This window comes from Scyliorhinus torazame, chromosome 21, assembly GCF_047496885.1.
Source record: "Scyliorhinus torazame isolate Kashiwa2021f chromosome 21, sScyTor2.1, whole genome shotgun sequence".
NCBI lineage: Eukaryota > Metazoa > Chordata > Chondrichthyes > Carcharhiniformes > Scyliorhinidae > Scyliorhinus > Scyliorhinus torazame.
The window spans coordinates 12,131,411-12,152,578 of NC_092727.1; the positions used below are offsets into that span (position 1 = coordinate 12,131,411).

The 21,168-nt window shown below is 44.4% G+C and overlaps 1 protein-coding gene across 6 annotated transcripts in view; it reads left to right on the top strand.

The window, feature by feature from the left end:
* The window catches only part of LOC140398169 (centrosomal protein of 164 kDa-like), a 321,180-nt gene that overhangs the window by 54,812 nt on the left and 245,200 nt on the right, over positions 1–21,168 (top strand). For 4 of the 6 annotated variants that reach the window (XM_072486508.1, XM_072486509.1, XM_072486510.1 and 1 more), the window contains exons 4-5: positions 7,369–7,480; positions 19,885–20,089. In XM_072486508.1, the coding sequence (XP_072342609.1) occupies positions 7,369–7,480; positions 19,885–20,089 (317 nt within the window). Of the gene's footprint in view, positions 1–211; positions 375–7,368; positions 7,481–19,880; positions 20,090–21,168 lie in introns of those variants that run through there. The other 2 variants (XM_072486511.1, XM_072486513.1) reach the window with 2 other exon arrangements.

The following is a 21,168-nucleotide window of genomic DNA, read 5'->3' on the forward strand; positions in this document are numbered from 1 at the left end:
CAGACAGAGCGAAGGACTGATTGTCGATCTAATGGGTGCATGAGCAGTTTAGGAGCATGTATACCTATGCCAGTTTGTAGTGATTGAAGCTACAGGTTGTGAGCACTTTATTCATTGACCATGAAATAAATAAGCTTTCCATATTAATTAACTATTTTGTTTATACACCAGGCATTATTTTGAGTTTCCCACTTATAGAGACTGTCATTGTCCATAAAGAAAAACTGACCGTTAATTGATCTGTCTTGGAGGCAACTACAGGGACAGGCTGTATTGGAGAAACTCAAAGGCCTGATTGTGATGAAGTTGGACTGTGTCCTGAGATTGGGACATTGAGTTGAGAACACTGATATATCTCACGCATGAAAACCAAGGTTTGTCATCTAACCTTGATTTACCTCCCCTTCCCCGTATTTAAAAAAATCTAGGTGCTGTCCTACAAGTCTTGACTTTTCATCGTGATTTGTCAATATAATCGTTTTTTTAAAACATCTTGTTTGGGTACTAAGTGCAGTCATTTGCTGCAGTTTAGGAGTTAATTTTCACAGTCTTATTACCCCTGCCTTCCTGATCATAGAATTGAAGGTGTTCGTTTTTAAAATATTTATGCACTTTATTTTCTGACACAGATGAGTTCTTTATATGAATGTAATAATAGTTAAAAGATTGTATTTGCACAGGATGTTTCTAATAATAATGTATGATCGTACAGGCAGGATACGATTTATGTTTCTTTAACCAAGGTTTAAATTTAATTTTCTCAGGTGACACATCATTGCTTGTGGCTCTAGTTGCCATTAGCAATTTTCTTTGTTGTTAGAAAAGCCTTTCAGACTTGAACCAAAAATAATGACCAGGAAAGGAGAGGAGAGGAAGAGAGACACTAAATGTGCTGAAGTATTGGGTGAAATGTTACTGTCAATGTACTGTCATTGAATAAGGGGAGCAGATGATCTAATATCACTCATACTGTACAGAGGCACATTAATACTGCATATTTCAGGCTGCAGGTGCACTCCAATTGTAGCTTTCATTGGTTGCAAGGCTACATTAGTGCAAGTGCAGGTTTAATGATTACTGAAGAAAGTCACTGTACTCTAACTCACTTTTTCCCAGGACTGTGATGAAACTAAAACTCATCTTAACCCTGATGGTGCCCTGCCTGTCTTTGATTCTTGAGTTTCTCAACCAGAAGCAAACCGTGCGTACTCCATATTACTAGTGCAATGTTTCCGTAGTATTTGAAGGGATCAGGGATGAGACACAATTTTTGTATATCCATGGAAGTGTACACAGTGATCCTGTACACAAACTGCTTGCTTCACTTGCCTGCATAAAAATTTTTGTGCTTTGTGAGGATGTGAACGGGATATATAATATAAGTTCCCTCTTTCGAATGAAATGAAATGAAAATTGCTTATTGTCACAGGTAGGTTTCAATGAAGTTACTGTGAAAAGCCCCTAGTCGCCACATTCCAGTGCCTGTTCGGGGAGGCTGGTACGGGAATTGAACCGTGCTGCTGGCCTGCCTTGGTCTGCTTTAAAAGCCAGCTATTTAGCCCAGTGTGCTAAACCAGCCCCTTTCGTGAGCGGTGGTGACAGTTTTGCAATGTTAAGCCATTTGAAAAGTAAATCTTTATATGCCTGTCAGTATCTTGACAGTGTAGATGCTGTTTCTTATTCATCGTTTCTTCACTGTTGTTGGTTCAAAATCCTGGAACTCTGTCCCTAACAGCACTGTAGATGTTCCCAGCGGTTCAAGAAGGCGGCAAGGGCAATGAGAGAAGGTCATTAAATGCCTGTCTAGCCAGTGGCGCCCACATCCCATGAACAGATATTCCCAAATAACCTTTCTATTGTAACTTGTCAATGCAAGTTCTGTTTCTTAAAATCTTGTTTCATTTGTAATGCACTGTAATTTAAGTTTAAAAAAATTTTTGCTAGCCTTCTTTGACGATCATTTGCTAACGAGTATGACTGTCCACCTAAGAATCTCTGTGATACTGGTCATGAGTTCTGTGGGTTCTTGGCATGGCTGATGGTCTCGATCCAAGAGCCACATCTTCAAGCACACTTGGCTGATGTTTCCAGGAGGTGGGATCAGTCCTTGGACTCTAGATTGCTGGTAGTCCTTTCTCAGGCTCCTTTTCTGGGCCTGCTCTTACCATCAGGTGTCCTCGGTGAATTGTGTCCTTTCAATCAGGAGGTTCCTCCAAGGAGGTCTCTTCTGAGCAAGGGTCTTCCAGGCATTGATTTCGATGTTCCATTTCTTAAGGTTAGCCTTCAGGGTGTCTTCAAAGCGCTTCCTTTGTCCTCCTCTTATTCATGAGCCTTTCTTGAGCTGGGCGAAGAATATTTGCTTTGACAGTCGGGACTCTGACATCCTAAGCACATGGCTAGCCCAATGGAGTTGGTTTCGGATAATCATGGCCTTGATGCAGGTGCTCTTGGCTCCTTCATGGACACTGATATTAGCACACCTGTCTCCCAGCAGCAGATCATCTCAGACAGCGTTGATGGTACCTCTTCCAAGGCCTTGAGGTGACATCTGTACGTAGTCCAAGTTTCTGAGCTGTATAACTGAGTTGAGAGGACGGCTGCCTTGTACACGATCATCTTGATGTCAGCACGGATGTCACAGTCGCCTCAGACAATTGTCCTTTGGCGTCCGAAGGAGAGCTTGCGGATTGGAAGTTAGATCTCTGCATCAATGTCAGCCTTAGAGGAGAGGTGGTTCCCTAGGTATGGGAAATGTTTGACTTTTAGTAGGGTTTCTCCATTGATGTTGAGGGAGAACCTGGATCTTGTCCTGGGGCTAATTGGTAAAGGACGTCTTGGGTTTGAGGCTGAGACCGATTCTTTGGTGTGCTTCCACAAAGATGTCGAGCATGGCTTGGAGATTCTCTTATGAGAGAGTGCAGAATCCTAGAATAATACGGTGCAGAAGAGGCCATTCATTCCATTAAGTCTGCATCAATGCATGAAAAACACCTCTCCTTCCTACCTAATCCCATTTGCTAGCACTTGGCCCAGAGCCTTGAATGTTATGATGTGCCAAGTGCTCATCCAGGTACTTCTTAAAGGATGTGAGGCAACCCGTCCGTACCACCCACCCAGGAAATGTATTCCAGACGGTCACCACACTCTGGGTAAAAAAGCTTTTTCTCAAATCCCCCCTAAACCTCCTACTCCTCACTTTGAACTTGTGTCCCCTTCATCTAAGGGGAACAGCTGGTCCCTATCCATCCTGTCTATGCCCCTCATAATCTTGTGCATCCCGATCAGGCCGCCCCTCAGTCTTTTCAACTCCAGAGAAAACAACCCAAGTCTATCCAACCTTTCTTCGTAACTTAAATGTTCCATCCCAGGCAGCATCCTGGTGAATCGCCTCTGCACCCCCTCCAGTGCAATTACATCCTTCCTATAATGTGGCGACCAGAATTGCTCACAGTACTCCAGCTGTGGCCTCACCAAAGTTCTATACAACTCCAACATGACCTCCCTGTTTTTATAATCTATGGCTCGATTGATAAAAGCAAGTGTCCCATATGCCTTTTTTACCACCCTATTAACCTGCCTTTCTGCCTTCAGAGATTTATGCACCAACATGCCAAAGTCCCTTTGTTGGTTTGAACTTTCCAGTGTCAGGCCATTCATTGAATATTTCCTTATCATGTTACTCCTTCCAAAGTGTACCACCTCGCAATTTTTAGCGTTAAATTCCATCTGACACTTTCCTGCCCATTTGACCATCCCATCTATATCTTCCTGTAATCCAAGATACTCAATCTCACTGTTAACCACCTGGCCAATCTTTATGTCACCTGCAAATCTACTGATCTTGACCCGCAACATAGTCATCTATGTCATTTGTATAAATGACAAACAAAAGGGGACCCAGCACAGATCCCTGTGGTACACCACTGGATACTGGCTTCCCGTCACTAAAGCAGCTGTCTGTCATCACCCTCGGTCTCCTACAGCTAAACTGGCGATGCCATCTGCATACGAAGTTCCACGAGCAATGTCAATTTTGTTTTCTTCTTGGATTTCAACCAGTTGAGGTTGAAACGTTTCCTGTCCATCCTGTAGACAATGTCCACTCTACTGGGAAGCTTGCTCTTGACAAGGTGAAGGATGGTGGCAATGAATGTGGAGAAAAGGGTGGGGGCAATGAGACATCCCAGCTTGACTCCAGACGTGACCTCTAAGGTTTCTGTCTTATCGCCGACATCTTGTGGAAGAGTCGAAGGATGTTGATGAATTTCTCTGGACCGCTAGCCTTTGCAGGGTCTTCCATAGCACTTCCCGATTGACTGAGTCAAAAGCATTGGTCAGGTCGATAAAGGCCATGTCAAGTGATTGATGTTGCTCCTGGCATTTCTCTTGAAGTTGCCGAGCAGTGAAGATCATGTCCACTGTTCCATGGTCTGTTTGAAAGCATTCTGGCTTTCCGGAAAGATTTCTTCAGAGGCTGGGAGAAGGCGGCTAGCGAGGATTTGGGTGATGGTCTTCCCGGTAATGGAGAGTAGGGAGATTCCTTGGCAGTTCCTACTGTCCCCTTTATTTCTTTTGAAGATGGTGGCCATGGCTGCACCCCTGAGGTTGGCAGGAATCTTCTGTATCCCAGATTTTCAGCAACAGCTGGTGGAGGCGATGGCTGATCTCTTCACCTCCAAGTTTGAAAGTCTTTGCTGATATCCTGTCCACTCCTGTGGTTTTTCCATTCTTCATGTGTTCAGTGGCAGCTTTGACTTTGCCCACGCTTGGTGGGAGTCGAAGATCATCTTTGGGGAGCAGGGGATTTCTTCAAACACGTCCTCATCTACTGTTGCGTCACGGTTTAGAAGTTCTTTCAAGTGTTCTCTTCATCGAAGGCCGATATTTTCACTGTCTCTCAAGAGGGTTCCACCCTTGCCCTGTTGCCCTTCCTTGGATTATTAGTAATATTCATTTGTGCGTTAATTTCTCAAAAACACTTAACTGATATTTCTCTTTATTGACCCCTGTTGAGAAAATTAGACCTTTAAGTTCATACTTATCTAAAACATACTTGGTGTCTATTTCAGACACAAAACCCATACATTATGTAGTTGATCAATAAACCAAGGCATACATGGTTGAAAAGTTGGCTGATCTATCTGTAAATATTCCAGCCATTCAGCATTTCAGAGATACCAGGTCCTTTGCAGTAGAGGGCAGCATTGCTCAAAGTTTAGTTTGACATCAACTGCATTACCCAATGATTTTTTTTAAACCATGATGTAATTGATCGGTCGATCAGACAAGCCTTCAGCCTATTCCGTCAAAGGCAGGCAGATTAATTAAATTTTTGTTTTGTTTGTTTTTTAAAATAAATTTAGAGTACCCAATTTTTTTTTTCCAATTAAGGAGCAATTTAGCGTGGCCAATCCACCTACCCTACACATCTTTAGGTTGTGGGACTGAGACCCATGCAGACACGGGGAGAATGTGCAAACTCCACACGGACAATGACCCAGGGCCAGGATTGAACCCGGGTCCTCGGCGCCGTGAGGCAGTAGTTCTAACCATTGCGCCACCGTGCCGCCCAGGCAAATTAATTTAAGCATTAATTGTTTAATTTGCTGTACATTTTATGAAACTTTTAATGTGTTTCTATATCTAAATGGGACAACAACATAATTATTATTGGGGTCATCCCCCCCACACCCCATTCACCACAATTTTTTCCTTTTTTTCTCTTTTTGAAGGCACTGGCTCTTACAGGAGAATGGTTTTGTGGGTACAACGGTACTTCGATATCTCAATCATTCTGTATGTGCAAGCCGGTTTAGATGCGAGTTGGCAGGATATTCGACTGCAGACAGTATCCAAGTATGATATTGTCCACATGGGATAACACACATGCTTTGCAGAAAGTGACGTGGGAACCCTACCTGATTTTATTTTTAATTGTTTGGGCTTGGGGCAGTGAGACTGATTTTTGTACCTCCAGTCTTATATGACTAAGATCAGTTAACTTGATGCAACCAGGGATTGATTCTGCAGTCCTCTGATCTGCATGTCTTGGTAATGTCTACGCAATATTTGTAACATAGAGTTGAGGGGAGATAGATATAAGACAGATGTCAGAGGTAGGTTCTTTACTCAGAGAGTAGTAAGGGCGTGGAATGCCCTGCCTGCAACAGTAGTGGACTCGCCAACACTAAGGGCATTCAAATGGTCATTGGATAGACATATGGACGATAAGGGAATAGTGTAGATGGGCTTTAGAGTGGCTTCACAGGTCGGCGCAACATCGAGGACCGAAGGGCCTGTACTGCGCTGTAATGTTCTATGTTCTATATTTTAATATTTATAATAGGCTTGCATATTTATACCAAAGGAATCATTTCTACATTTTTATAGTCCCTTTTAATGGAATCAATGCAGCATAATAAACAGACGCTAAATGGTTGAGGGACGGGTTAGGACTGGCATTATTGAGGAGAGTTATGAGGATGGTTTGTAGAAATCATAATAGTCAACAAAATAAACTGAAAATCCTTTGTCATAATCTGTCATAATAGTCGGGTAATAGTTTGAGGCTTAATGGTTGGACTTTTTAATTTCTATTTTCACACTCATGATTTTATTTCTTCAGTTTTGCGGAACAGATTAATAAGTCACGGTGAATCTGTGACTCTTAGCAGCCGGGAGTAGGTTAGGAGTTCTCTTCTGCATAAGGATGATATAACTAATAATTCAGCTGACAATGGATAGATCTTGTCAAACCTGAGCCAGGCAACTTTGATTGATAATGAGCCTTAACTGTAGAGTTTATGCACGCGTGTTGACTCGTCGTCAAAATATGGAGGCTCTTCTTGTGGTCCACAATGTGAATCTTTATTCATTGTGTTTGGACAAGGATATACTCTGTAGCCTCATCTTTCAAAACTATGATACATTTTCAACTCCAGTGGGATTGAAAATCAAGCTGGGTGGATGATTTGAGATTGCCAATTTTATGCCTGAATCTGAAAGTTTCAACTCTGCTCATTGTTTTTAATCCAATAATGTCCATCTGATTATGGCATAAAGCATGGTGTGAAGTAGGTGGATGTTGCAAGGGTGGATATAGTGAATGGGGGAGAAGGAAAGAAAGGGAAGGGAATGGAATTGTGTTAGATTGGTTTCTTCCTTTCCCATATTTCTTCTGATGTCATACACCATTCTAATCAGGAGATCAATGTGAAGTGCGGACAACATCGTGCTCCTTGTGTCACATCTTAGGTTTGAAAGTCACAGTGTGAGGAATTACTAGCATAAACTCTGGTTCTGGCACTCAATGTTAATGACTTACTGTTTTATTTAAAGAATTGGTTAACATTTTTTATCCTTCTTCAGAAATCCAAGAATATGCCCGTGAGATAGGAATTGATCCTGAAAATGAACCGGAGCTTATGTGGTTAGCCAGAGAGGGTATTGTGGCACCTTTACCCCAAGAATGGAAGCCCTGGTAAGTTGACAAAAAAACAGTTGAGTTTTCAGTATCATTTTAGTAAAGCATAATGATATGAGTGTTAGAAATATCCAGCATTGCAGTTACATATTTAGTCCTTTCAAACGTAGATTTTGTCAGATGAGGACATTGGATAATGCAATACTAGTTATGATATTTCTGTCATTGATAGTAACAATGGTGAGGGCAACTTGACGTGATGAAGAATGTTGGTGCAGTAGTGAAATGTATTGGTTGAGGTGCATTTTTGTTTACTGTAGCATATTATTCCCAAAATTCTAAATATGCCTAGAGACAACAGAACTGTGAGATTATATGGAATCTTCTGACAATATGAGCTTCTTTCTGGTAATGTCTCAATTACATTAAATATTTGCAAGTCCAAACTCTGTTCTCTGTGTCGTCAGTCATTTTGAATGAAGAATATTTAGGAAGATAATGGAATTAGAAAGGATGGGTACAACAAATCAATTTGCTCCGGTGGGGGAAGTCCAGAACAGTTTTAAAATTAGATCTTGACCATTCAGGAGTGCCACGAGGAAGCATTCTTTCACAGAAAGGGTAGTAAAAATGTGGAACTCACTCCTTTCGGCCTCTGGATGTTAGGCTATTGAGATTTTCAAGATGAAGATAGTTATTGGGTAAGATTCTCAAAGATGGATTACTTGAGTTGAGGTACAGATTAGCCATGATGTGATTGAGTGACAGAGCAGGCTTATAGGGCTAAATGGCTTTCTCCTGTTCCTATGTAAGAATGGTACTGTCCCTGTCTAATGGATTTTTCGTCTACCGTGACTTATTGCCTAAAACAGATTTCTGCTGTTCCTCTATGTTCCTGCCCTATTGGAAGAAAAATGATGCATATTTAAATAGTGTGAAGCCAGCTGTTTTATGAAAATGGGTATTTCCTTTTACTTATTAATCCCTGTTCAGGGATTCAGACATTTACATTTGGGGCAGTAAATCCCTTTTTACAAGGATTTGTACACTTAATGACAGAATGGCAAATCCTGGTTTATCGAGACTTGGGTGATGAACTTGATTTCTGCATCTGGCTGTTCTATTCAGTTATGCATTGTGTTCTTGCATCAAAATAATGAGAAGTCTTTACCTGTAAAATAAGAGGGAGCAGGATTTCACAAAAAGCAGGCTTATGGTATTTGAATTTATGGTGCAATTATTCATGCAATATTAATGTTACTGCCTTAGGCAAATTATTGAATAAGCAGTCACAACTTGGAAATTGTATCAACGTCACACGCATGTGCTATGTACAGAACTTCATTTTTATTCACCTCTTGTTTTATTGGATCCGAATTAAACTGTACTTTTTGCATAGCTGCACAAGTTCACCACTATTGAAAACAATACCGAGAGCTATGGAGAAAAGAATAGCAAACTAGGGGGAAATGTGGGATGGGAGAAATTGGACAAACGGAGTATCCAAATTTTTTTTTAATAAACATTTTATTGAGGTATTTTTGGTATTGTACCAACAACAAAATAAACAATGTACATGATACTATAAACATAGTGCAAAAGCCGTCTCCCTTCCTTACAGGTCTCACCTTTATTAACCCCCTACTCTAAGCTAAACTAAGCCCCCCACTTTCTGCTGACGATTAATTTTCCGCGAAGAAGTCGACGAACGGTTGCCACTTCCGGGCGAACCCCAACAGTGACCCTCTCAAGGCGAATTTAATTTTCTCCAATCAGAGAAAGCTAGCCATGTCCGATAGCCAGGTCTCCGACTTTGGGGACTTTGAGTCCCTCCAAGCTAATCGTATCTGTCTCCGGGCTACTGGAAGCCAAGGCCAGAACATCTGCCTCTTTCTCCTCCTGGACACCCGAGTCTTTCGACACCCCGAAAGTCGCCACCTCTGAACTCAGTGCCACCCTTGTTTTTAACACCGTGGACATGACATCCGCAAACCCCTGCCCAAATCCCCTAAGCTTCGGACATGTCGAGAACATGTGGACATGGTTCGCTGGTCCTCCCGCACATTTTGCACACCTGTCTTCCACCCCAAAGCATCTGCTCATCCGGGCCACTGTCATGTGAGCCCGATGAATGACCTTGAATTGTATCAGGCTGAGCCTGGCACATGTTGCGGACGCGTTGCCTCTACTCAAGTTGTCCGCCCATAGACCATCCTCTATCGCTCCTCCCAGCTTCTCCTCCCACTTGCGCTTCAGCTCCTCGGTCTGCATGTCCTCTGACCCCATAAGTTCCTTGTAAATGTCAGAGACGTTCCCTTCTCCTACCCACCCTCTGGAAACTACCCTGTGCTGAATCCCCCTTAGCGGCAGGAGAGGGAAGGTTGACACCTGTTTACGTAGGAAGTTCCGCACATGCAGGTACCTGAATTTGTTTCCCCTCGCCAACCCAAACTTCTCTTCCAGCGCCCTCATACTCGGAAAGCTCCCCTCCATAAACATATCCCCCATGCTCTCAATCCCTGCTCTCCGCCATATCCAGAACCCCCCATCCATACTTCCCGGGGCAAACCGGTAATTATTACAGATTGGGGACCAGACCGATGCTCCCTCATGTCTCCTCCATTGCCCCCAGACACTCAGGGCCACCACCACCACGGGACTGGTGGAGTACCGTGCCGGCGGGAACGGCAGAGGCACAGTTGCCAACGCCCCCAGACTGGTGCCCTTGCATGAAGCCGCCTCCATACGCTCCCATGCCGACCTCGCCCCACCACCCATTTCCTGATCATGGCGATATTCGCCGCCCAGTAATAGTTACTAAAATTTGGCATCGCCAGCCCGCCCTCTCCCCTATTCCGCTCAAGCATTACCTTCCTTACTCGCGGGGTCTTGCCCGGCCAAACAAAGCCAGTGATCACTTTGTTGACCCGTTTAAAAAAGGACCGCGGGATAAAGATGGGGAGACACTGAAATACAAACAGGAATCTCGGGAGCACCGTCATCTTCACCGTCTGCACCCTCCCAGCTAATGACAACGAGATTGCGTCCCATCTCTGAAAATCGTCCTTCATTTGGTCTATTAGTCGGGCCAGATTGAATTTATGCAGCCGGTCCCATTCCCGCGCCACTTGAATGCCTATGTACCTAAAGCTTCCCCCTACTAATCTAAACGCCAGCTCTCCCAATCGCCTCTACTGTCCCCTCGCCTGGACTGCAAACATCTCACTTTTCCCCATCGTTAGATTATACCCCGAAAACTGGCCAAATTCCCCTGGTATCCTCATGATTTCTTCCATCCCCTCTATTGGGTCCGGTACATACAGAAGCAGGTCGTCTGCACAGAGTGAGACTCTGTGGCCCCCCCCCCCCGGGCCAGCCCCTTGAGGCTCTCTGAGCAATTGCCAATGGCTCTATAGCTAGCGCGAACAATAGTTGTTCTATTCGTCCGTATGCTTGCCACAGGAGCCTGATACAGCAACCAGGCCCAGTCAATAAAGCCCCGCCCAAATCCAAACCGTCCCAGTACCTCCCACAGATAATCCCATTCTACCTGATCAAAAGCCTTTTCTGCATCTATTGCAATCACTACCTCCACCTCCCTACCTTCCAGGGGCATCATGATCATGTTTCACAACCTTCTTACATTGGCCACCAACTGCCTACCCTTAACAAACCCCGTTTGGTCCTCCCCAATAACGTCCGGAACACACTCCTCAATCCTGAAGGACAAAATTCTGGCCAGCAATTTAGCATCCACATTCAACAGGGATATCGGCCTGTAGGACCCACACAGCTCCGGGTTCTTGTCCCGCTTCAGAATCAGTGAAATCGTGGCCTGTGTCATCGTCGGGGGCAGCACCCCTCTTCCCCTTGCCTCATTGAACATCCTCATTATCACCGACCCCAATATCCCAGAGAACCTTTTATAAAACTCCACTGGGTACCCGTCCGGCCCCGGGGCTTTACCCGACTGCATGGCCTTCAGACCCTCCACTATCTCTTGCAACCCGATCGGAGCCTCCAGCCCTTCTACCAGCTCCCCATCCACCTTTGGGAAATTCAGCCCCTCCAAGAGGTGCCTCATCCCCTCTGGCCCCGTAGGGGGTTCCGACCTTTACAGCCTACTAGAAATCCCTAAATGACTTATTCACCCCTGCTGGATCTCCAACCAGGTTCCCATCTCCGTCATTTACTTTCTCTATCTCCCTGGCTGCCTCCCTCTTTCTAAGCTGCTGTGCAAGCATCCTGCTGTCCTTCTCTCCATGTTCATAGATCGCCCCCTCGCCTTTGTCAGCTGCTCCACTGCCCTCCCTGTGGTTAACAAGCCGAACTCCGCCTGTAGCCTCCGCCGTTCCCTTAAAAGCCCTGCCTCTGGGGTCTCCGCATACCTCCTTATTGATCTGTAGTAACTCCTTTACCACTCGGTCCGTCTCTGCCCTGTCCACCTTCTCTCTATGGGCCCATATCGAGATCAGCTCCCCTCTGACCACCGCCTTCGGTGCTTCCCAGACCACCGCTGCTGAAATTTCCCCCGTGTCATTGACCTGCAGGTGGTTCTGAATACATTTCCTCAGCCGCTCGCACACCCCATCGTCAGCCAAAAGTCCCACATCTAACCTCCATTGTGGGCGCTGATTACTGTCTTTACTAACCTGCAGGTCAACCCAGTGCGGAGCATGGTCTGAGATTGTGATCGCCGAGTACCCCGTATCCACCACCCCTGCCAGTAAGGCCCTGCTCAAAATAAAGAAATCAATCCGGGAGTACACTTTATGAACGTGTGAGTAAAAGGAGAACTCCTTCACCCTCGGCTGCCCAAATCTCCATGGATCCACCCCCCCATCTGCTCCATGAACCCTTTTAGTTCCTTTGCCATTGCTGGCACCCTGCCCATTTTCGAACTTGACCGGTCCAAGCCAGGATCAATAACTGTGTTGAAGCCCCCTCCCATGACCAACCTGTGCAAGTCCAGGTCCGGTATCTTCCTCAGCATCCTCTTTATAAACTCCACATCATCCCAATTTGGCGCATACACATTTACTAAAACCAACTGCACCCCCTCCAGTTTCCCACTGTCCATAATGTACCGACCTCCCACATCCGAGACTATTCTACCCGCCTCAAACACCACCCGCTTATTGATCAGGATCGCAATCCCTCTAGTCTTTGAGTCTGGTCCCGAGTGAAAGACCTGACTGACCCAGCCTTTCCTCAATCTAATCTGGTCAGTTACTCTAAGGTGCGTCTCCTGCAACGTTACCACGTCCGCCTTCAGTCCCCTAAGATGCGCGGACACACGTGCCCTCTTGACCGGCCCATTTAACCCTCAAACATTCCAGGTGATCAGCCGAGTTGGAGGGCTCATTGCCCCCACTCTTCGCCGATCAGCCATCCCCTTTTTTGGTCCCTCCTCCAGCCTATGCTCCGCGCCTCCACCGGTGTGCCCCCAGGCAGCCTCTGCCCCCAATCTCCTCTCTGTTCCTTAGCCCAAGTCCTTCCCTTGTCAGCAGAACATTTACCCCCCCCTCCCCCCCTAGTAACAACACTCTGTAACCCAACCCCTTTAATAAACCAAACATATGCACACCCCCCACTGCGCGTCCGTGAGCTAGCCCGCCCAGCTAGCTTGCTGGCCCCCATCCCTGGTGCCGGATTGTCTTCCACCTATTATTCCCTCCCCTCCCCCGCTTATACAAACATACTCCAATATCAAACAATCCCCACACAATTGCCCGACAGAAAAACACCAAGATCTAAACAAGCACACCTCCATCCCCCAACAGTGCATATGAAAACCTTAACTCACTCAGCTCTACCGCTGGTCCCAAATCAATGCAAAAGGCATTACAAACAGCTTCCACAAAATGAAAAACGAGAAACTTTTTTTTAAAAAGAACAGAAAAACAAAACAAAAAAAAAAAACAAGAACGCTGCAGCAAAGTTCAAAAGTTCTCAGTCATTGGATAGACATATGGACGATAAGGGAACAGTGGAGATGGGCTTTCGAGTGGTTTCACAGGTCGGCGCAACATCGAGGGCCGGAGGGCCTGTACTGCGCTGTAATGAATAGGAGCGAAAGCAACAGGGTAGTTGTTATGGGGGACTTTAACTTTCCAAATATTGACTGGAAACGCTATAGTTCGAGTACATTAGATGGGTCCGTTTTTGTCCAATGTGTGCAGGAGGGTTTCCTGACACAGTATGTAGATAGGCCAACGAGAGGCGAGGCCATATTGGATTTGCTACTGGGTAATGAACCAGGACAGGTGTTAGATTTGGAGGTAGGTGAGCACTTTGGTGATAGTGACCACAATTCGATTACGTTTACTTTAGTGATGGAAAGGGATAGGTATATACCGCAGGGCAAGAGTTATATCTGGAGGAAAGGCAATTATGATGCGATGAGGCAAGACTTAGGATACATCGGATGGAGAGGAAAACTGCAGGGGATGGGCACAATGGAAATGTGGAGCTTGTTCAAGGAACAGCTACTGCGTGTCCTTGATAAGTATGTACCTGTCAGGCAGGGAGGAAGTGGTCGAGTGAGGGAACCGTGGTTTACTAAAGCAGTCGAAACACTTGTCAAGAGGAAGAAGGAGACTTATGTAAAGATGAGACTTGAAGGTTCAGTTAGGGCGCTCGAGAGTTACAAGTTAGCTAGAAAGGACCTAAAGAGAGAGCTAAGAAGAGCCAGCAGGGGACATGAGAAGTCTTTGGCAGGTAGGATCAAGGATAACCCTAAAGCTTTCTATAGATATGTCAGGAATAAAAGAATTACTAGGGTAAGAGTAGGGCCAGTCAAGGACAGTAGTGGGAAGTTGTGCTTGGAGTCCGAGGAGATAGGAGAGGTGCTAAATGAATATTTTTTGTCTGTCTTTTATGTTGTCGAGGGGAATACTGAGGAAGGGCTTGAGGTTCATAAGGAGGAGGTGTTAGCAATTCTGGAAAGTGTGAAAATAGATAAGTCCCCCGGGCCGGATGGGACTTATCCTAGGATTCTCTGGGAAGCTAGGGAGGAGATTGCTGAGCCTTTGGCCTTGATCTTTAAGTCATCTTTGTCTACAGGAATAGTGCCAGGAGACTGGAGGATAGCAAATGTTGTCCCCGTGTTCAAGAAGGGGAGTAGAGATAACCCCGGTAACTATAGACCAGTGAGCCTTACTTCTGTTGTGGGAAAAACTTGGAAAGGTTTATAAGAGATAGGATGTAAAATAATCTGGAAAGGAATAATTTGATTAGAGATAGTCAACACGGTTTTGTGAAGGGTAGGTCGTGCCTCACAAACCTTATAGAGTTCTTTGAGAAGGTGACCAAACAGGTGGATGAGGGTAAAGCAGTTGATGTGTATATGGATTTCAGTAAAGCGTTTGATAAGGTTCCCCATGGTAGGCTACTGCAGAAAATACAGAGGCATGGAATTCAGGGTGATTTAGCAGTTTGGATCAGAAATTGGCTAGCTGGAAGAAGACAAAGGGTGGTGGTTGATGGGAAATGCTCAGACTGGAGTCCAGTTACTAGTGGTGTACCACAAGGATCTGTTTTGGGGCCGCTGCTGTTTGTCATTTTTATAAATGACCTGGAGGAGGGCGTTGAAGGATGGGTGAGTAAATTTGCAGATGACACTAAAGTCGGTGGAGTTGTGGACAGTGCGGAAGGATGTTACAAGTTGCAGACGGACATAGATAAGCTGCAGCGCTGGGCTGAGAGGTGGCAAATGGAGTTTAATGCAGAAAAGTGTGAGGTGATTCATTTTGGAAGGAATAACAGGAAGACTGAGTACTGGGCTAATGGTAAGATTCTTGGCAGTGTGGATGAGCAGAGAGATCTCGGTATCCATGTACATAGATCCCTGAAAGTTGCCACCCAGGTTGAGAGGGTTGGTAAGAAGGCGTACGGTGTTGTAGCTTTTATTGGTAGAGGGATTGAGTTTGGGAGCCATGAGGTCATGTTGCAGCTATACAACACTCTGGTGCGGCCACATTTGGAGTATTGCGTGCAATTCTGGTCACCGCATTATAGGAAGGATGTGGAAGCATTGGAAAGGGTGTAAAGGCGATTTACCAGAAAGTTGCCTGGTATGGAGGGAAGATCTTATGAGGAAAGGCTGAGGGACTTGAGGCTGTTTTCGTTAGAGAGAAGAAGGTTAAGAGGTGACTTAATTGAGGCATACAAGATGATCAGAGGATTGGATAGGGTGGACAGTGAGAGCCTTTTTCCTCGGATGGTGATGTCTAGCACGAGGGGACATCCCTTTAAATTGAGGGGAGATCGATATAAGACAGATGTCAGAGGTAGGTTCTTTACTCAGAGAGTAGTAAGGGCGTGGAATGCCCTGCCTGCAACAGTAGTGGACTCGCCAACACTAAGGACATTCAAATGGTCATTGGATAGACATATGGACAATAAGGGAATAGTGTAGATGGGCTTTAGAGTGGTTTCACAGGTCGGCGCAACATCGAGGGCCGAAGGGCCTGTACTGCGCTGTAATGTTCTATGTTCTATGTTCTAATGTTCTATGTTCTAGTCCACCACCAGTCCTTTCCTTTTCGCAAAGTCCAGCGCGTCTTCAGGCAACTCGAAATAAAAGTGCTGTTCCTCGTGCGTGACCCAGAGGCTGGATACAACTGTCCGAACTTCACCCTTTTCTTAAAAAGGATCGACCTAATCTGGTTGAAGCCTGCTCTTCTCCTGGCCACCTCCACACTCGGGTCTTGGTAAACCTGCAGGATACTGTTGTCGCACTTACAGCTCTGTGCCTGTTTGGCCCACTGTAGAATGCGCTCCTTATTCAAGTACCTGTGGAATCTCACCACCATTGCCCTTGGAGGGGGGGGTAGCGGGGGGGTGGGGGGGCTCCCATTCGCGGCTTCCTCGCGAGCCGCATCCACCTCCCAAGGGCCAGGAGAATGTCCCATCCCCCAGCAGTTTCTCAAACTTGTCTGCGATGTATGCCCCAGCGTCCGCTCCTTCGGACCCCTCCGGAAGCTCATCGATTCTCAAGTTCTGCCGGCGGGACCTATTCTCTAGGTCCTTCACCTTCTCCAGGAGTTTCTTCTGCTGGTCTCTCAGCATCCCCACCTCCAACTCCACCGCAGTTTGATGTTCCTCCTGCTCAGCCAGAGCATTCTCTACCTTCTGAATCGCCCGATCTTGGGCGTCCAATCTAAGCTCCAGCCGCTCAATGGAGTCTTTTATCGGGTACAAGCAGTCCCGTTTCTGCTTAGCAAAGCCTTCCTGAATAACTTGCATCAGCTGCACCGTTGACCGCTCGGTCAACAAACCAGAGGTCCGGTCCTCCGCCATACTGTCTCCTGCTGCAGCTTCAGTCCAAGCCTTCTCTGTCTTTCTGTTTCTGCCTTTACGAGCACTTCTAGTCCTTCTCTCCATGCACCGATGTGGGAATTCAGTACACAATTGCCTCTGTCATCAGTTTTACAATTCAAGTCCGATAGAAAATCGGGGGAAAAGGTCCAAAAGTCCGACCAGAGCGGGAGCCACCAAATGTGCGACTTACTCCTTCATAGCCGCCACCGGAAGTCGGAGTATCCAAGTTGATTGTGTGTGTGTGGTATACATCATTATTGTTGTGCGGCACCTTTAAAATGTTCATAGTTTAATAAATTAAAAATGCATGTTCTCTAAAAATTAATGTGAACCAAACAGCAGTAAATGTTGGCAGCCCAAACTTCACCTGGCAGAAAGTAAAAACAGCTGCTGCCTGATGATTAAATGCTGGGAAGCGCACAGGAGCCATTTATTTCTCTGTACACTCAGGATACCGACATTTATTGCTTAATTACAGGATTCTGTGTAGAATAGGCAGTGTTTATTTAGTCATAAACGCATCATTTTAAAGTTCAGTTCAACCTGCATAAAATCAGCTTTAATAAGGCCATATTCCACTTAATATTTGATAAAGAGTTTATATTGTGATAAATTGGTCTTAAATGACAATCCATTAAAATTTGATCTAAAATTTAAATTTCATCTGTAGATTAACGTTTAAAAATATTGTATTTAAATGAGCCTAAAATTTTAATGGATTGTCATTGAAGACGTATTTCTCTGTCTTCCATTCCACGGGAACAAGGATGGACTATTTGGGCAGTCGATCTCATTCTAATGTTATAGTTAAACATTCCCTACCTTTTACCTGTTTGGGCTAATTTTATGGCGAATGCACTCTCAATGGAAAAGTTGCATCCAAAGCAAGTACAGATCAGAGTTACAACAGTGTATTTGCCATCGTCCTTCTGCCAGTGCGGAATTAGATTTTCTATCAAGCAATTTTTACTTACTGAATAGCTATTGATCTTTCTTTTAAATACCTCAATTATCTTCACATCTATGATGTTGAAGCAATCCATTCTAAATTATCACACCACTTGTTATAAAGAAGTTTGTCCTTGATTCACTTTTAACCGGCTTGTCTGAACTCTACTGTTATGCCTTCTTTGTTCTGGGTTCTGATACCAGATGGAATATTCATTTCCTATCTTCCCCCTTGATTGCCTTCATTACTTTAAATCCTCATTCTCACTTTCAGAATATAAACTACATTTACCTGATTTCTCATCATAGCCTAGTCCCTTCATTCCAACAATCCTGTAAAATCTGTGTTCCCTGATGTGTGAATTTGCAACGCTAGATCAATCTTCCTGCACTATTAAGAGTTTTACTCTTTTGGCTATGCTTCCATTCACTGTGCTTTTTATCCATGATGTTATACTTCAAGTTTTGAATTGTAAAATCATTTAAATTCAATACTTTTGAAATAAACACAGCATTTGCAATCATCTGATTGAGTGGGGAATAGTTTGTTGGCCAAAACAAAATTGAGTGCAAGATAAATTTGCAGTTGTTCTGAAGTACAAATCTTAAGATATCAAAACATTTCCTGGTCTCTTCCGTTATATAGAATTATGATCACAGACCTAAATCGTTAAAAAGGGAACTGAGCTTCATTGTGAAGACCATTTTGTTAACTAAATTATCGATTTTACTTGGGTTACTAGGGGCGCAGCACCAGGGATCCAGGTTCGATTCTGACCTTAGGTGACTGTCTGTGTGGAATTTGCACACTCTCCCTGTGTCTGCGAGGGTTTCCCCTGGGTGCTCAAAGTCCAAAGATGTGTAGATTGGGTGTATTGGCCATGCTAAATCACCCCTTAGTGTCAAAAGCTAGGTGGGATTATGGGGATGGAGCAGAGGAGTGGACCTAAGTACGGTGCTCTTTCAGTGCAGACTTGATGGACTGAATGGCCTCTTACACTGTAGGGATTCTGTAATTTTGCATCCACTATTTAGGTATGCCTTGGTTTTGGAATGCCTTCCCTGCATAGAATTGACCTGCTAATCAGTAGCTACGTTATTAGTGATTGGCGAAGGAAGATGATTTATGTCAAAGCTATGAGTTCTTGATTATGTTGGATTACTTCCTTTTGACTTCCGTGTTCCCATTTCTTTTGTTTATTCTATTATTTTTGATCTGTGGACTCATAATCGGAATGCGTCTTTAAGCAGTGGACTTGAGCTGAGGCAGCCTGCTAGTCAGGACAGTTTGTTCCAGAATTGTTTTTTTTTTTGGAAAGTAGAATACAGACTCATTGGTGCCGAGGGAATCTTAAGAACCAGCTTGGAGGAAGTTGGTTCGATTCGCTGGCTGGCAGCCTGTGGGTTGGCCAGGGACAGTGTTCTGGCTGATTAGAGCCAGTGATTGGTTTCTATGTGATGCTTCTCAGAGAGCTGGGCAGGAGTGATTAGACCTTGGAGAGAGTAGGAGCCCTCTCTCTGCAGAAGTAAAGGACTGTTTAATTTGTTCTAAAACAAGTGAGTGCCGGGCACATGTTCACTATATAAGTGAAATGATCTTGAATCTACAAAGAAAGTAAACAGCCTTCCTTACCAGAGAGAACCCCCTCCTGCTTAAGATTGAACACCTGAAAGACTAACCGAAAACCATCATAGTGCATCAGAAATCTTTTAACCCTTTTACTGTATCATAATGTTTCTTTGTGTGTAGATTGGGCGAGTTGGAAAAAGGTGTGTGGGGGGAGGGGGGATTAAGGGGTATTAGGTAGTCAATTGCATGTTTGTCAATTTAATTATATTACTGTTAAATAATAAAAGGTTATTTGTGTTAAGTTTACATATCTGGTGATTGCAGTTTATTTGGCTCAACCAAGGTCCTCAGTATTTTAAAGTAACTAATTTCACTTGTGTTGTGACTCTGGGTCAAATGGGCCTGAAATTAACCGCTCACTAGCCCAGAGGGACGTGACAATTACCTAATCTACCCTCAACACTTGGAAGGAAAAATTATGTGGCATGTTTAAATGGAGAAAGAAGTGAGTGTGAGGGGGGAGAATCGCTCAGGACAAAAATCGCTGGATTACCATGGATTTTAGAGAGACTTTATAAATACACGTTTTTGAATGATTGCTTTCTCTTGTCCGAGGCAGCCAAGATATCACTGGCGATGTCTATTATTTTAACTTTGTATCGGGCCAGTCAACCTGGGACCATCCATGTGATGAACAATACCGAAACCTGGTTTCTCTGGAGCGTGAAAAACTACATGCTTTGGGTGGAAGCAAAAAGAAAGAAAAGAAAAAGAAGAAGGACAAAAAAGAAAAGAAAGAAAAGGAGCCATTTAAATCTACCGCAGTGAGTTTTAATTCTTGAATACGAATTTGAACATGCTAGGTGCCTGTGTTTTTTCCCAATGCTTTTATCCACTTCTAATTTCTTGCCTCCTGTGAAAGGCATTGATCCCCTTGCTGCTGTAGTTTCATAGGTGCTTCTTGCTATCTTGAAGAAATGGTCCTTTATCCACGTGTGAGCTTTGTGGGTGGTCATCAGGAAGTTATTTTCCAGATCCTGAGCTCACTTGTTATTCATGCTTAACACACTTCAGGCAATACATTTTGGAGTGGGAACTCTGCTATGTTGCCCTGCCCCCACCTCCTTCAACTCTGCCCCCAACAGCAAACCCCCCCTTCTCTCTCTTGCTCCCTCTCACCAATCTCAAAGGCACCTAGGATAATTGTAATGCCTCACTGATGGAGTTAACTGAGCACAAACTGTGATCAAACTTGTGGAGGGTAAATGCAGCTATGAACTGGTTGGGTAGAATTGCCTGTTTCAGTGTTATAACTTCCATATGTTTCCGTATAAATTTAGTTGCTATGGCTCAATTACTCGCAATATAAATGGATAGAGCCATTAGACAAGGTTCTTCTTTAATTCCCTTTTGATGCATCAAAGACGTGCTGAATTGAAATCTCATTTATAGCTACGCAAATGAAGTATTTGGTATCCAAGTAATTCAATATAGACACAAAAATCCTCTTCAGTTTTCAATGCAGCCACTTCTTTGGTACCATGAACTGCCACTTTATCTCAATTAATAGTCACAGTGCAGATTTAATTAGTATTAACAGTGATTCATTCATGTCATTCCCTGTTTTATAGTTGTTTTTTCAGAGAAGAATTCTGACAAGTTGTGGACCAGGAGATGCAAATATTGCCAACTCAGTTGGGCCACATCTTCCAATTATTTATTACAGAAAAAGGTCTAAGTGATCATGTGGGGATTTGTCTGTTATATCTGAGCAGTAACTTGGCATGATTGTTTAAATAATTCTAGTAAGAAGTCTTACAACACCAGGTTAAAGTCCAACAGGTTTGTTTCAAATCACTAGCTTTCAGAGCACTGCTCCTTCCTCAGGTGCTCTGAAAGCTAG